This window comes from Zea mays, chromosome 7 (genome assembly GCF_902167145.1).
Source record: "Zea mays cultivar B73 chromosome 7, Zm-B73-REFERENCE-NAM-5.0, whole genome shotgun sequence".
In the NCBI taxonomy this organism is placed as follows: Eukaryota; Viridiplantae; Streptophyta; class Magnoliopsida; order Poales; family Poaceae; genus Zea; species Zea mays.
Window position 1 is genome coordinate 40784847 of NC_050102.1, and position 13219 is coordinate 40798065.

At 42.5% G+C, this 13219-nt stretch overlaps 1 protein-coding gene across 1 annotated transcript; it reads right to left on the reverse strand.

Annotated features, from left to right (window-relative positions):
* Positions 1 to 1991: 1991 nt before the first annotated feature.
* Positions 1992 to 13000, reverse strand: LOC100501627 (uncharacterized). The gene is made up of 7 exons (NM_001196310.1): positions 12392 to 13000; positions 10617 to 11039; positions 10131 to 10400; positions 9252 to 9530; positions 5168 to 5301; positions 4510 to 4621; positions 1992 to 2284 (listed from the first exon to the last, which is right to left on the reverse strand). The coding sequence occupies exons 1-7, from the start codon at positions 12959 to 12961 to the stop codon at positions 2129 to 2131; spliced, it is 1944 nt and encodes a 647-aa protein (NP_001183239.1). The 5' UTR covers positions 12962 to 13000; the 3' UTR covers positions 1992 to 2128.
* Between the last annotated feature and the right edge of the window lie 219 nt (positions 13001 to 13219).

Below are 13219 nucleotides of genomic sequence, written 5' to 3' on the forward strand. Positions count from 1 at the left end.
TGTCAAGCAATGCCTGGAAACTTTTTTATGGTGCTTTATCCATGCTTGCCTAACTAAATGGATTATTTGACTTCCTCTAGCCAAATTTTGGTATAACACCAGTTTCCACTCTGCCTTGGGTCGAGGTCCGTTTGAGGTGCTATATGGGCACCCTCCCAGGAAGTTTGGTCTTACCCGAAAGATACAGTCACTAATGTTGATCGCTCCGCATGACTTTCCAAAAGGGAATTAATGCCCAAGTTAGTACAACGACATCTTTGTCGTGCTCAGCACGGCATGAAGCAACAAGCTGACAAGGGCAGATCTGATAGTGTCTTTGTCGTTAGGGTTGGGGACTCGTGTACCTCAAATTGCAGCCATACATTCAAACTTCTATAGCTCCACGCACTAATCACAAGATTACATTTAAGTATTTTGGTCCCTTCGAGGTGTTTGCAACGCATCGGCTCAGTCGCTTACAAGCTCGATCTCCTTGCTGCCTCTACTGTTCACCACGTGTTCCATGTGTCCCAGCTTAAACTAGTGACTTCTTCCAAGTATTAGGTGAGTGCTACCTTACCTGATGACACTGTTGCTTTACAGTTTCCTCTTCAGGTGCTGAATCGACATTCTATCATGTGCGGTGAAGCACCAGTGGATCAAGTCCTCGTGCGTTGGTCCGGCTAAGCGTTGTCCACATGGGAGGACTCTGAAACTCTTCGCCAACAATTTCCAAATGCAATTGCTTGGGGGCAAGCATCATCGAAGGGGAGGGGGACGTCAGCACTTGTTCATCCACACAGGAGGATAGGCGTATAAATCTGATGTCAAGGATGAGCCGAGGCAGGAAGAAACCCAGAACGCGCCACTTGGTCCTGGAGTGGACTGTGTGAATTCGGCCCATGGCCATCGTATAAAGAGAGCAACTAATTCGGTATAAAGAGATATGATGAGAACTGAAACTCTATTCCTAACTCTATCAGACTTCTTCTGTTCCTATTCTTCTTCAAGTTGTTCTGAGTTCAGCACACGTGCGAGGTGCTGACTATCCTATTCTTGAGATCCAACATCCGAACGCATATATAATATTAAAAGTATTTAGTTTGCTATGTTATATTTATAAAAATAAAAAAGAGGCGTGTTACTGTTATACAACGACACATCATATATGGGTACGTGTTACAACTACAAAGACATACAGCAATCTACTCCCTCCATCTTGAATATAACTCATTTTAGAATAACATGCATTCATTATCTAACCTATAAATATAATTTATATACATGTCTATATTCATTATTATTAATTCGAATGTGGACAAAAAAGTCCAGAAAGAATTATATTTTAGAACAGAAGAAGTATTTATTTTTATTTTGGATATTGTGCATATATTTTGTATCGATATAAGTATTGAAAATTAGATTTTTTTATTTTTTAGTTGGAAAACTTTATATATCAATCAAAATATCCAAAATTAGAAAATTTTTATTTTTAAATTTTATTTGAGATTCTACGTAGATAGATAATAATGAGCTCTAAGCTATGTAGTATTGGGGGCTTCGGATTAGGATGAAACTTCATTCCTATTTATTTTAAAATTAAAATTATTTAAAGGCTTAAATGAGTTATGAAAAAATATTTGGTACCATCCCTAATTGTGCACCTCGTATCCGTCATATATCGGTATCTCGGATATGTATCCGATATGAAATACAGGAATTATCGAGATAGCATAGGCCACGTCACATGATGTGATATTGTTTAGGCTTCGCATTTTCGGGACACAATAATGTCATGCAAGTTTGCTGTGATAATTAAACTCCCAACATATGTACTTTGAACCTTGAATAAGGATTCAAATTGAATTTAATGACAATACTGCAAGCACCGAATCGACCGCTTTTTATGTTATCACTAGCTTCACCGAATCGGTCCTGCAAGGCTGCAAGAGTTTCAAAATTAGTCGCGATGCCGATAAACATTGGGCACAGGATAAGTACTACGTATAGATAAAGGTACACAACGTATCAATCACATGGTTCAAACTCCATATTCCCCACGCAGTTCGAGTCATAAAATTCAGTTCCCCAGCTAACAGTCTGCACGTCAACCATCGTTGTATATTTCACGACAAGGTTATCTGCCGTATTAAGCAGAAAGGCAGGTGCCGGGGTGTCCCTGTAGGATCAACTCGACGAGTAGGCGCTGAGCTGATTGTGCCTGATCCGGTGGTCCAGAAACCACGATCATAGCTTCGTTGCCCTCGGAAGGTGGATTGTAGACGATAATGTCAGCACCAGATACCTGGATTCACATGAAAAAAATAAAACGAAGACATAAAATAATGATCTAACATGGTAACCCTACATGTACATTATATCAAGTACAGAATTCAGTGGCGCATAAAATCAGAAATCTTGATCTGATAATGAAACAAGTGGCACAAAAATGCAAGAACTAGTATACAGATATGATTGAATAGACTAAAGTAGCAACCATATTTTGAAGCGAGCTGTTGTGAACTGTTAGTAACAGTATATAGCTACACCCTCCACTTCAAATTATAAGATGTTTTGGGTTTTTTTAGATTCATAGTTTTCTATTCATGGATGATTTTGCAAACTAAGAGCCCAATGCATCTTGTGTAGTTGTGTTTCAACAGATGGAAGCAGAAAAAACTGGTAATTTTTTTATGAAGTCGGACCTTACTTTTCTTTTGAAAAGAAAATAACCATGATCAATAAGGTCAGGTCCAAATATAAACCTCTGAATCTTGCGTTGTGCATTAGTCCCTTTTTTTTCTTTGAACGACTCCAGAGAGCTTCATGTCATTTCAATAAAAGAGAGAACAATGCATAGGAGAGACAAGCACCTGCGCCTAGTTATCAGTCACTACAGTAAAACAGGGCCCACGGCTAAACCCATCGGAAATCTATACTATACTTAAAGCAACAGTTTCAACGGTCGTCCCGCGTCATTTTTTTTATAAATAACCCCTCACAGCTATTTCAAATTAACCCGATGTACATCATTTTTTACATATAACCCCTCAGCTATTTCAAATGCAGGAGTTGGAGTTCGAACCCATGCCTGATGGAAGAAGGGCAGAAGACACTGGGTGAAGTTGTCTAACCAGTAGAACATCATGTTCAGATGTTTTTAATATTAAATATAAATTGTATATATGTATATATGTTTTTTTTGTAAAATAAAAAAATTATAATCGTGTCAGACCGAGCCAGCACTACGGGCCGAGGCTACAGCCCAAGCACGGCACAACGTTCTTGGCTCTTGCAAGCATTAGCTCGTTTCTGAGACCACATTGGCGCAATTGACTCAATGGTACTTTAGGTTGCTTAATTGGATGGAGCAACAATAATTTGTCACACTAACAGTAAAATAAAAGGTTATTTGTTGGTTTTAAACGTTAGTAATTACTACGAAGTAGCATAATTTATATGGAACGCATCTAGTTTTTATTGATAGATGCCTGACTTTAGCAATCACTCCATATTTTGATCTATCTTTTTTATAAGTTTGAGTTCATGTGACTTATTTTAGAAACTTGAGCTCACAAACTTTCTCTTATTTGGTCTCTGTATGGTGAAATTATGTCATTTTATAATCTCTGTTCGTTCAGCCAGTCGTTGTGAACTCTTTTCTAATCGCTCACTTTATTGGTCGTGTTGTACCAAGACATATTGAATGGAGTAAATAATAATATTAGTTAGCTAAATCAAAAAAATATTATACGGAGAGCGGAGACAATCAATAAAAAATATTGATTTTTTTTTGTTGATAGTTTACATAGGTATTTTTGTAAGCCGTCGCAACACGAGCAACCGACTAGTAAACCTTAAGCCGTCGGACATAAGCTATTTCCGACGGCCGAAGCCTTATGTCCAACGGTACCAATCCCTCGGTCGTAAAGGGTGAGAAATACCCTTATTTTCGACGGCAACCGTCGGACATAGGCTATATCCGACGGCCACTTTCGGCCGTCGGGGTTTATCCTCGGTAACAGTTTTACGTCCGTCGGTGGGGCCCACGTCTATTATTTTCAACGGCCCCGCCAAGCCATCGAACATAACCCTATGTCCGACGGCCCCTCTGACAGCCGTCGGAGATAGGTGCCTATGTCCGGCGACCAATGATAGCCGTCGGATTTTAACCCTATGTCCGACGGCTGCCTTGGAGGCCATCGGAAATCAGGCGTCCGCCGGACCTTTGCCATTTTCCAGTAGTGAGTACAAGAGACCAAAACACCCGCAGCACGCGTGATCATAGGAAACCCTAAAGACGTGGCAGTGGCACACACCCTACAAAGCAACTATTGTGTGTTCATCCTGGAAATCATTTCATTTTGTTGACTCATGGAGGCTGCGCTTTTGAATTCCATCATCTAAAAATTTCAAGTCATAAAATTCAAAAAAATATAGATGAAGATTTAATGTAAATTCTGAGCGAAAGTATAATGCAATCGTAACAAGCATTGAAGCATGTTAGGTTAAGTAGTTGCAGAGCAAGACCTCTGTAAGCTTGGCCAGGTTGCTCCCATTATCACCATAAACAAGAGTTAGGATACTCCCAGAAACAGCAGTCTCGTATGTGATTCTTGTTATCGCAGCATGCTCAGCTCCCCTGCAACCCGAAGCACAAGTTGCTAAAATTTACTAGCAGTCAAAAATAAGAGTCATCAACTCCCCATGTTGATGAAATGTGCATAGTGGTATGTCAGACTCGCTGTACACTTTTATTCTAAGTAACAAATAACTACAAAAGGAAATACTTTGTGGTTACAAGAACATAAACAAGAATGGTAGAGATTTGCTAAAATTTACTAGCAGTCAAAAATAAGGGTCATCAACTCGCCCATGTTGATGAAATGTGCAAAGCAGTGGTATGGCAAAGTAACAAAAAACTAAAAAGGAAATACTTTGCGGTTAAAAGAACATAACCAAAAATGGCAGAGACTGATATTGGTATAAACTTTAATATGCTGGAGATAATGCAGCAAATACAAGTTAATAACAAATAACAAGGCAAACAATTGATGCACTCCAAAACACTGAAGTAACCATATTCGTCACAGCTATCAAATTCTAAAGGGAGCTATCAAATTCTAAAGGGAGCATCACACTAGTGTGGAAGCAGAGATCAAACAACAAAGACAGATAAAACTATTACCTCACAAGATTGTTTTCATCTGAAGAAATAATTCCATCATTTAAGTTATTGGTTACAATGCCATTCCAGTCACTAGGGTTCTGAATCCCGCTATCTGAATTGTTGATCCTGACACCATTCCCGTTATCAGGTTTCTGCTATCAAATATTTATTCAGTAGTGCCACAAAATAAGTGTATATTAGAACATAGCTGCTGCAGCAGTACAAAATTAGAAATAGCTCATATGGTGAGTATAAGCTTGCCAAGTGAAAGGAGATCTCTAGTGGTGTTGAAGAAACAGAAGGCTTAAAGTTTCATGCATAACAGCGCGAAATTTTCAAATGTCTTCTTCAGAAACAAACAACAATTATTTTGAAAACAAAAATAAACTTAAAACGCCTTTCAGATGACAGAACACACAAGTTGCCGGTTTCCACATGCCTTGGTTTCATGCATTTTGCATAGTGACACCTGTGAATCAATATGCCATAAAATATCCACCCAATCACACCTTTCCACTATTTCATCAGAACAAGGCTACCAACTCCATAACAATTTGAAACAGTCACCATTTCGCAGACTTGATCTTGACCAGATCAATTAGGTTTTTAACTCGCTTATTGAGTGCCAAGACAGCTGAGTTCATGCTGAATTAGTTTTTTGGTTTTTTTGGTTTTCTTCTTTCTTTGGGTGCTTGGCACCTTGTACTTGGTCTTTTTTAGACCTTTTCTCTCTTTTTAATATCATGATGTGTAGTTCTCCCGCGTGTTCGAGTAAAAGGTGTTCGAGTAAAAGATTCCACGAGAAATAGCAAAACAGAGGAAGAGAACTAACAAAAAACAAAGTCTTTTGGTCTCAAGCAAGTTGGGTAGGCTGCAGATGAAACCTAACAGAAGCCACAAAAGGTTCAAGCACGTGAATGGCTGAACTAATATGAAAAAATGAAGATTTATCATGCAACTGAATGGCTGAAATATGAAAAAAAAAGTAATTTGCCCAATATTTATTTGACTGTTTGTAAGGATCATAACTACAGCTACAGTGATGCTGTCAATGTGTGACCCAGATTCCACTCAAGTCCCAAATCGGCAGATATAGATACATGTGGGCATAGCTAAGAGGGGATGAAGAAAAAGCTATTAAAAGCATCTGACATTACTTTTCTGTGGAAGATAAGTGAAACTTGTATTGCGCTGCATTAAACATCCCTCTTGGGCTGGGCTCTTGGCCCAAGTCACATAACAGTCTAACACCCCAGTCGAAACTCTAGCCACAACAGATGTTGAGACTAGAGCGAAACACCAAGAACACTGAGGATAGGCCCTTGACAAAGATGTCGGCGAACTGTGAAGTCATTGGAACGTGGAGGACACAAACATCCCCGATGGCGACGTGCTCACAAACAAAGTGGAGACCAATCTCGACATGCTTCGGGCGCTGATGTTCGACAGGATTGATGGAGAGACTGTGTTGCTGTTGTTGCAGTAGACAAGTATACTCCGGGTGAGGGAGACTATGGAGCTCATGCAGGAGCTGGCGAAGCCAGGACACCCCAACTACACCATTCACCATTGCGCGATATTCGGCCTCGAAGCAGGAGACCACAATCTCCCGCTTCGATGACTAGGAGGCAAGGTTGCCCCAAGGAACACGGGGTAGCTATAGGTGGACCTATATGTGTCCAGACACTTCTCAGTTAGCATCGATGTAGACGACGAGCTCGATCAGTGAGGACCATCGAAGAAGAAGGCCGTAGTCAGAAGTGCCTCGAAGGTACTGGAGAATCCTCTTCAGCGGTAAGATGCGGCTCCTGCGGATCATGCATGTGGAGGCACACCTGTTGAACAACATAGAAGATGTTTGGCCTGATGAAGGTGAGGTACTGAAGAGCCCCTATCAGGCTTCAGTAGGCAATGGGGTCATTGACTGGAGCACTAGCATTTGAGGAAACCTTCGCCTGAGCATCCACTAGAGTGGCACACAGCTTACGCTCCACCATTCCAGTGCGCTCAAGAATGACTAGAGTAAACTATCACTGGTGAAGGAACAGCGCATTAGGGCGGTGCTCAACTACAGTACCCAAGGAATGGTGAAGCTAGCGCAAATCCTTCATAGTGAACTCTTGCTTCAATGCTGAAATAGTGTGTTGCAAGATGGTCGCACTAGAGGCTATGAGAACAATATTTTTTTTGACAAAGAGGAGGTACATAGTGTCATTGCATCTCTGGTAAATGAACAGCGAGGTGTCCGACTTAGCCTCCATAAAACCCAACAAGAGAAAAAATGAACCAAACCGGCTATACCAAGCACAAGATGCCTATTGCAGACCATACAATGACTTGTTGAGTTTGCAGACCATGTCCAAATGAGCTAAGTCAACGAAACTAGTCAGCTGAGTGCAATACACGGTCTCAATCAAGGTGCCATGAAGAAATGCATTCTTGACGTCTAACAGATGGACAGACCAAGACTATGAGAGGGCTAGTGACAAACTATGCAGACAGTGGCTAGCTTGACCGGACACAAGACTGAAAGTTCTGTCGTATTTGACACCAGGACGCTGAGTGAAACCCCAAAAGACCCATTAAGCCTTGTACCCTGTCCAAAGAGCAGTCACCCTTCCTCTTGTGAGTCCAGACCTACTTGTCGGTCACCACATTGTCGCTACGAGGACGCGGCCCCAAGTCCCAAGTATGATTGGTGAGAAGAACCCCATATTCTTCCTCCATAATGAAGCACCAATGAGGATCGGTGAGGACGCGATGGGTAGAGGATGGTACGAGGGAGACCGATGGTGAACAGGTCGAGGAAAGTACAAGGCAGTCAACACCTCGAAGCAAGTCAAGGCAGGAGTGGGCACCAGTGTTTTCAGATCGCTTGATCGATGCCTAATCGACTGATCGTTCTGACTAGGCAATCAGCCGATTAGTTGTGATTAGGCGACGATCAGGGCGATTAGTCACCCCTGATCGACCCTAATCACCCACCTGGTCGTCCTGCATATTTCCAGGGCATATATATAGATAGTATAGACTATAGACTATAGAGTATAGACTATAAACTATACTTAGAATAAACTCAATTAAGAGATTAGACTATATGACTAAGATGCTACATCAAGCCTAAAATGATCACCATTCACTAACAAAGCAGTATGAAAAGTTTTTTTCTTGAATAAAAGCAGTATGAAAAGTTGAAAATAGCACCAGCAAGTCTATATGGAACTATGAAACTGCAAGTCTTGAATTTACAAGACCATGACTAACAAGGCAACACCTATATGAGATCATCATCCAGCTTGAATTGATCACCTGCAGCTCCAGATTCTTCTTCGTCATCAATTGCTTTTTCTGCAGCATCTTGATCATTTTGAGTTGGCTCTTGATGATCATTTTCATTGTGACTATCACTGTCATCTCCTTGCTGCAAATCCTGAGCTGCTGCAACTTTTTGGCACTTAACATAGGTCTCAAAATAATCGACTGATAGCTTATCAGCCCGATTAATCGCTCCATATCGCCGACTAATCGTACGATATGGACGATCAGCTCTCCTGATCGAATCGAGCACCCTAATCGAACCAAGAGTACCGACCAGCCCGACTAATCGTGACTAATCGCAATTAGTCGGACGATCTGAAAACAATGGTGGGCACACGTAGCTCAGCCCTTCAGCGAGCACACTGGAGAGATGTGTATCATTATATTTAGAAGAAAAAGGGGTAAGGACCCTTACAACGCCACCATGCACCTCCAACACACTTAGGTTCCTAAAACATTCGTGCCACAAAAACACATAGACCGACCACAACCTCTAACACCAACAAATCAATCTTCAAGAGGTGCTAGGGCAAGGAGGTGAGTTCCTCATGCCCCAACAAAATCCCAAAACGTGTAACTCCTCTACAGCTAGCATCAACACACGAGCAACACGAGAAGCGCCATCAAAGACAGACTTATGGATTAACAGTCCAAGCGCCCAAGATCACGAGGGAATAAAGCCACTTCCACAAAACAACAGCAACTTCCTTAGAAATCCTATTCCGCCAGCCACCAAACATGGTGCAAATATAAATAAGCATAGAACAAAGTTCTACGAGATAACCTGAATTTCTGAAGAACTGAGCTCTAAATCACTGAAAGACTTTTCCACAGAGTCCACTCCATAACTGAGAGGGGATCTATGATCAACCTTATGGCCATTGTCCACTGAATATTGGATTGTTGAATAAATATTCGCCTGGCTGGTTGCATTTGATTCAGCAATTTCTGAAGAGGAAATATGGGAATTGTTGTAGTCGGTTTCATTGGAGAAAATATGGTTACGAAGTTTCCAGAAAACAAGGGATAAAGCATTCCTTATATTCATTAGCTCCCCAGTGATCTGTAAGGCACAAAGATAAACCTCAACAATTACAACGCTGTCCAATGTATGGCAGGAGAACTGAAGAATCATAAATAAGCTTAGATCGTTAGTTCAGAGAACGAAAATGTGAAAAAAAAGAGAGTGATGAACCAAGTACTCATGGAATACTAGGATCTTCAACAAATCAAATAGAAACACCATTACCAGTCAAGAACTACTGCACTGATACTGTTCTTGAAATCTGGTTGTCCAAGTAAGTTCATTTACCATATTCATTATAAGAAACAAATCATGACTTCCAAACCATTTGTTAACTACCAATGCAAATAGAAAACATTAGAAATTACAGGCAAATTTTGAAGAAACACAGAGTATTCACTATAAAAGGAACAATAAACAAATGAAAAATATTTATAGAATTTTGAAACATGTTATTAGCATTTCATTTGCAAGCTATGTCCTAGAAATACCAAGCGTGCACAGTAGAGAATCAGAAGGTTGAGTTCGTTACAATGGCTATTATTTGTTCAAAACTGAATGAATTGCAGCATGGCACAGAAGAACCAAGTACTAGCAAACTGCTTATTATATTGCTTTCGTGTCAAAAGATATGCTTGCCTGTACAACTAGTTCAAAGGTAGAGGCACAAGCCGGAATTTCTGTATCGTCCAATATTTGAATTCTTGCTCCTGTTGTATTCACCATTTCCTTGATTATAGAACCACCCAAACCAACTAAACAGCCAAACTGGTTTTTGAGCACAAGGACTCTGACCAAGAATTGAGATGCTTTCTCAAATGTTGAGTGTGTATTGGTTTCCATCTCCATCATCCTGTCAAATATGAGAAGTAGTGCACTTTGCACTATATGATATTCCGAGTCTGGGCTCTACAAGGATCAGGAATCAAATATATAAAATGAATGAGATATACAATATGATTCACAAAAAACATAATACAAAGTTTCTAGATTCATGGAGATGTCAAACAGCCATTTAACCATTGTGAAAATTGTTATCTTATCAAACAAACAGTTAAGCACCGGTTATTCACTAAAAGAGAGAATAGCAATGGGAAAGGGAGCCTTTTGTGTTCAAATTCAAACCTCTAGGGCGCAAATTGTTATTACACGTTCCTTGCAACCAGCGACAGGTGCACCAACATCAATACAAGCACCAGTTTCAACTTCAATGCCTTTGATAATCAAGCCCTTCTTGCCAATCAAACCTCCAGCAAGATAGGTAGGCAAGAGAAGCCTGAATGAAACTTGCTGAAGAGTTTTACTTTGAGCATCTCCTGTATTACCTTCTGGACAATGAGTCTTAGCAACACTGCCTTGTGCAAACTCTGTGGATGCCTCTGAGCACGAAGCCCCCATATTAGGCCCAGGTACTTCTGAAGATGCCCATGGGAGTATTGAACCTTCTTTCTTAACATAAGTTGTTGAGTTACCGATTGGAAGGTCACCTTGAAGAAAGCTAGACAAAGCAACTAGAGCTTTCCTTACAGCTGTTCTATCTCCAGTTATCTGAAAAATAATAAGAAACATCAACTGAAACTGTTGAGTAGCAAATCACAGCAATAAACTTTCATGGTAATTAAGCATTTTCTGAGTTTCATATGATCGAATTGAAACTCCACAGAATAGACCTTTCAAACAAAAAAGTTCAATGGGAGTCCCTGATTATTTAGCAAGCCATTTTATGCATATTGCATAATTTCGTTTTGCAGCAAATGAATCAGAAACCAAGTAGATTATTCATTGCTACAGTGTATTAGGTGATACAAGAACAAAGTTTTGTTATATGTGATTCATTGGGCTAGATATTATAGACCTATAGTATCCTATAAGTTACTCATATTTTCTTCCAACATGGAAACAAAGACAGAAATGGACTCATGATGCACCTCCAGATGCTATGAATGCAACACTGAAACAATAAAGGGACAGACCCAGTGGCAGGGACAGACCCAGTGGCTGAGGAAGGAATAAACCGAGGCAAGCCTTTCCGTGCAAAAGCGGAGAGGCTGCTTCGACCCCACGACCTGGTAATGCATAACTAAAATGATGCAATGAGAACAAAATGGATCCAGTTCAACAAAATAATATTACACTGGAAAAAGTGCACAGCATGTCAAATCCAAAAGAATCTCAAGAGTATTGTTAGCTTCGATGCACAATACCTTTGTGTTTTGGACTTCACATTGTGCAAGCTTGCGTGAAAATCATCCATAAAGGTAGGTATGGTGCGTAGCAACAAACAACTATACCTACTCATACGGCAGCAAAGAGCAAGCTGCACCTTTAAATAAGTTGCACTTTTCTACGTTGTTAAATTATAGTTAGGACTCCTATGTCCATGTAAACAAAGACGTTCAATCATTTTTCCATGACAGTGCACTAGTCCAAACGCGTGAGTTCACGTACAGTATGCAATCGTAATCCGCACGTCCCCAAAAAAAGAGCATTTGCAATGCACAGTGCACAATAACAATTAGGAAGTATCGAGGGCCGGGCTTATCCCGGGTGGTGAAGGCGGCGAGCCGGCGAGGTCCCCCGGGGGTTCGACCCCTGATTTCTCACAAATAAAAATCCCCTCGCTGTTCTCGCTCGCTCTCGGGGGAGCGACTCGGCTGTGGCAACGTCGGCCTGGGTGCCTTTGCTGTGTGGGCAGCCTGTGAGTCACCCCGTTAGTGACAGGATGGCAGGGTTAGGGGGTTTCTCGGTCGGGATCGGTCGGGACCGTTCGCTGTGACCTTCTATCTATGCACCCCGGGTCGAGTTTTTTTTTTGAACGATTAGTAAGTATCAAGTATTCAAGTGTAGCACGTACAACCAACAGCTTAAGAGAATTGTAGAAGAGAAAATAGCCAGTATACCTCGACAACCTCCTCAAGCGGCTGCCCCCGTGGCGGCTGCGCGCCCTCCTCCCACATCGCGACGCGCACGTCGGCGCCGGCCTCCAGGGCGATCCTCTCCATGACGCCTCTCCCGGTCGAAGCTTCGAGCCGGTCAGCATCGACCAGGAGCAGGCACGTGATGCACCCGGGACGGGCCTTGCCGCGAGCCTCCTTCTCGACTGCGCAGCAGAGCGCGCCCTCGGTATCAATCACGGCGACTAGCGCCTCCTGCGCCGGCGAGAGCGCGAGGGGCTCCGCGGACGAGGACGAGGCCTCGACGCGGCGGACGGGGACGGTGGGGCCAACTATGGCGGCGACGACACGGCCGCCCGCGGAGGCGGGGTCGAGGGGCTCGACGCGGACCTGCAGCGTGGCAGTGCGGCGGCGCAACGGGTTGACGGCGGCGTAGAGGCGCATGGTGTCGGCGTCGGAGAAGGACGAGGGCAGGAGGAGGCGGAAGACGGCGAAACCGGTGTCGGCAGGTCCGGCATCGGGCGCGGAGAAGGTGGCGTGCGGCGAGAAATGGGGTTGGGGTTTCACCGCGGCCATCTCTGGTCGGTGGTTGTGGGGTTTTCGCCGAAGAGAAAGTACAGCGCGGGGGAGAGCGAGCGGGGAGGAGAAGCAATGGGTCATGGACTGATGGACTCATGGAGACGTGGGGTTTTGACGTTTTGGTGCGGGTTTTCGGGGGCAGTCTGGGCATTTCGTAGTGCGAGCTTTTGCGCTTTTTGTCTTCTTGTTGAAGTGGAGTCTGGAAACTCTGGATGCCGAACGGACGTGCGGGTTATCAAGGGCAATATCCCGTTA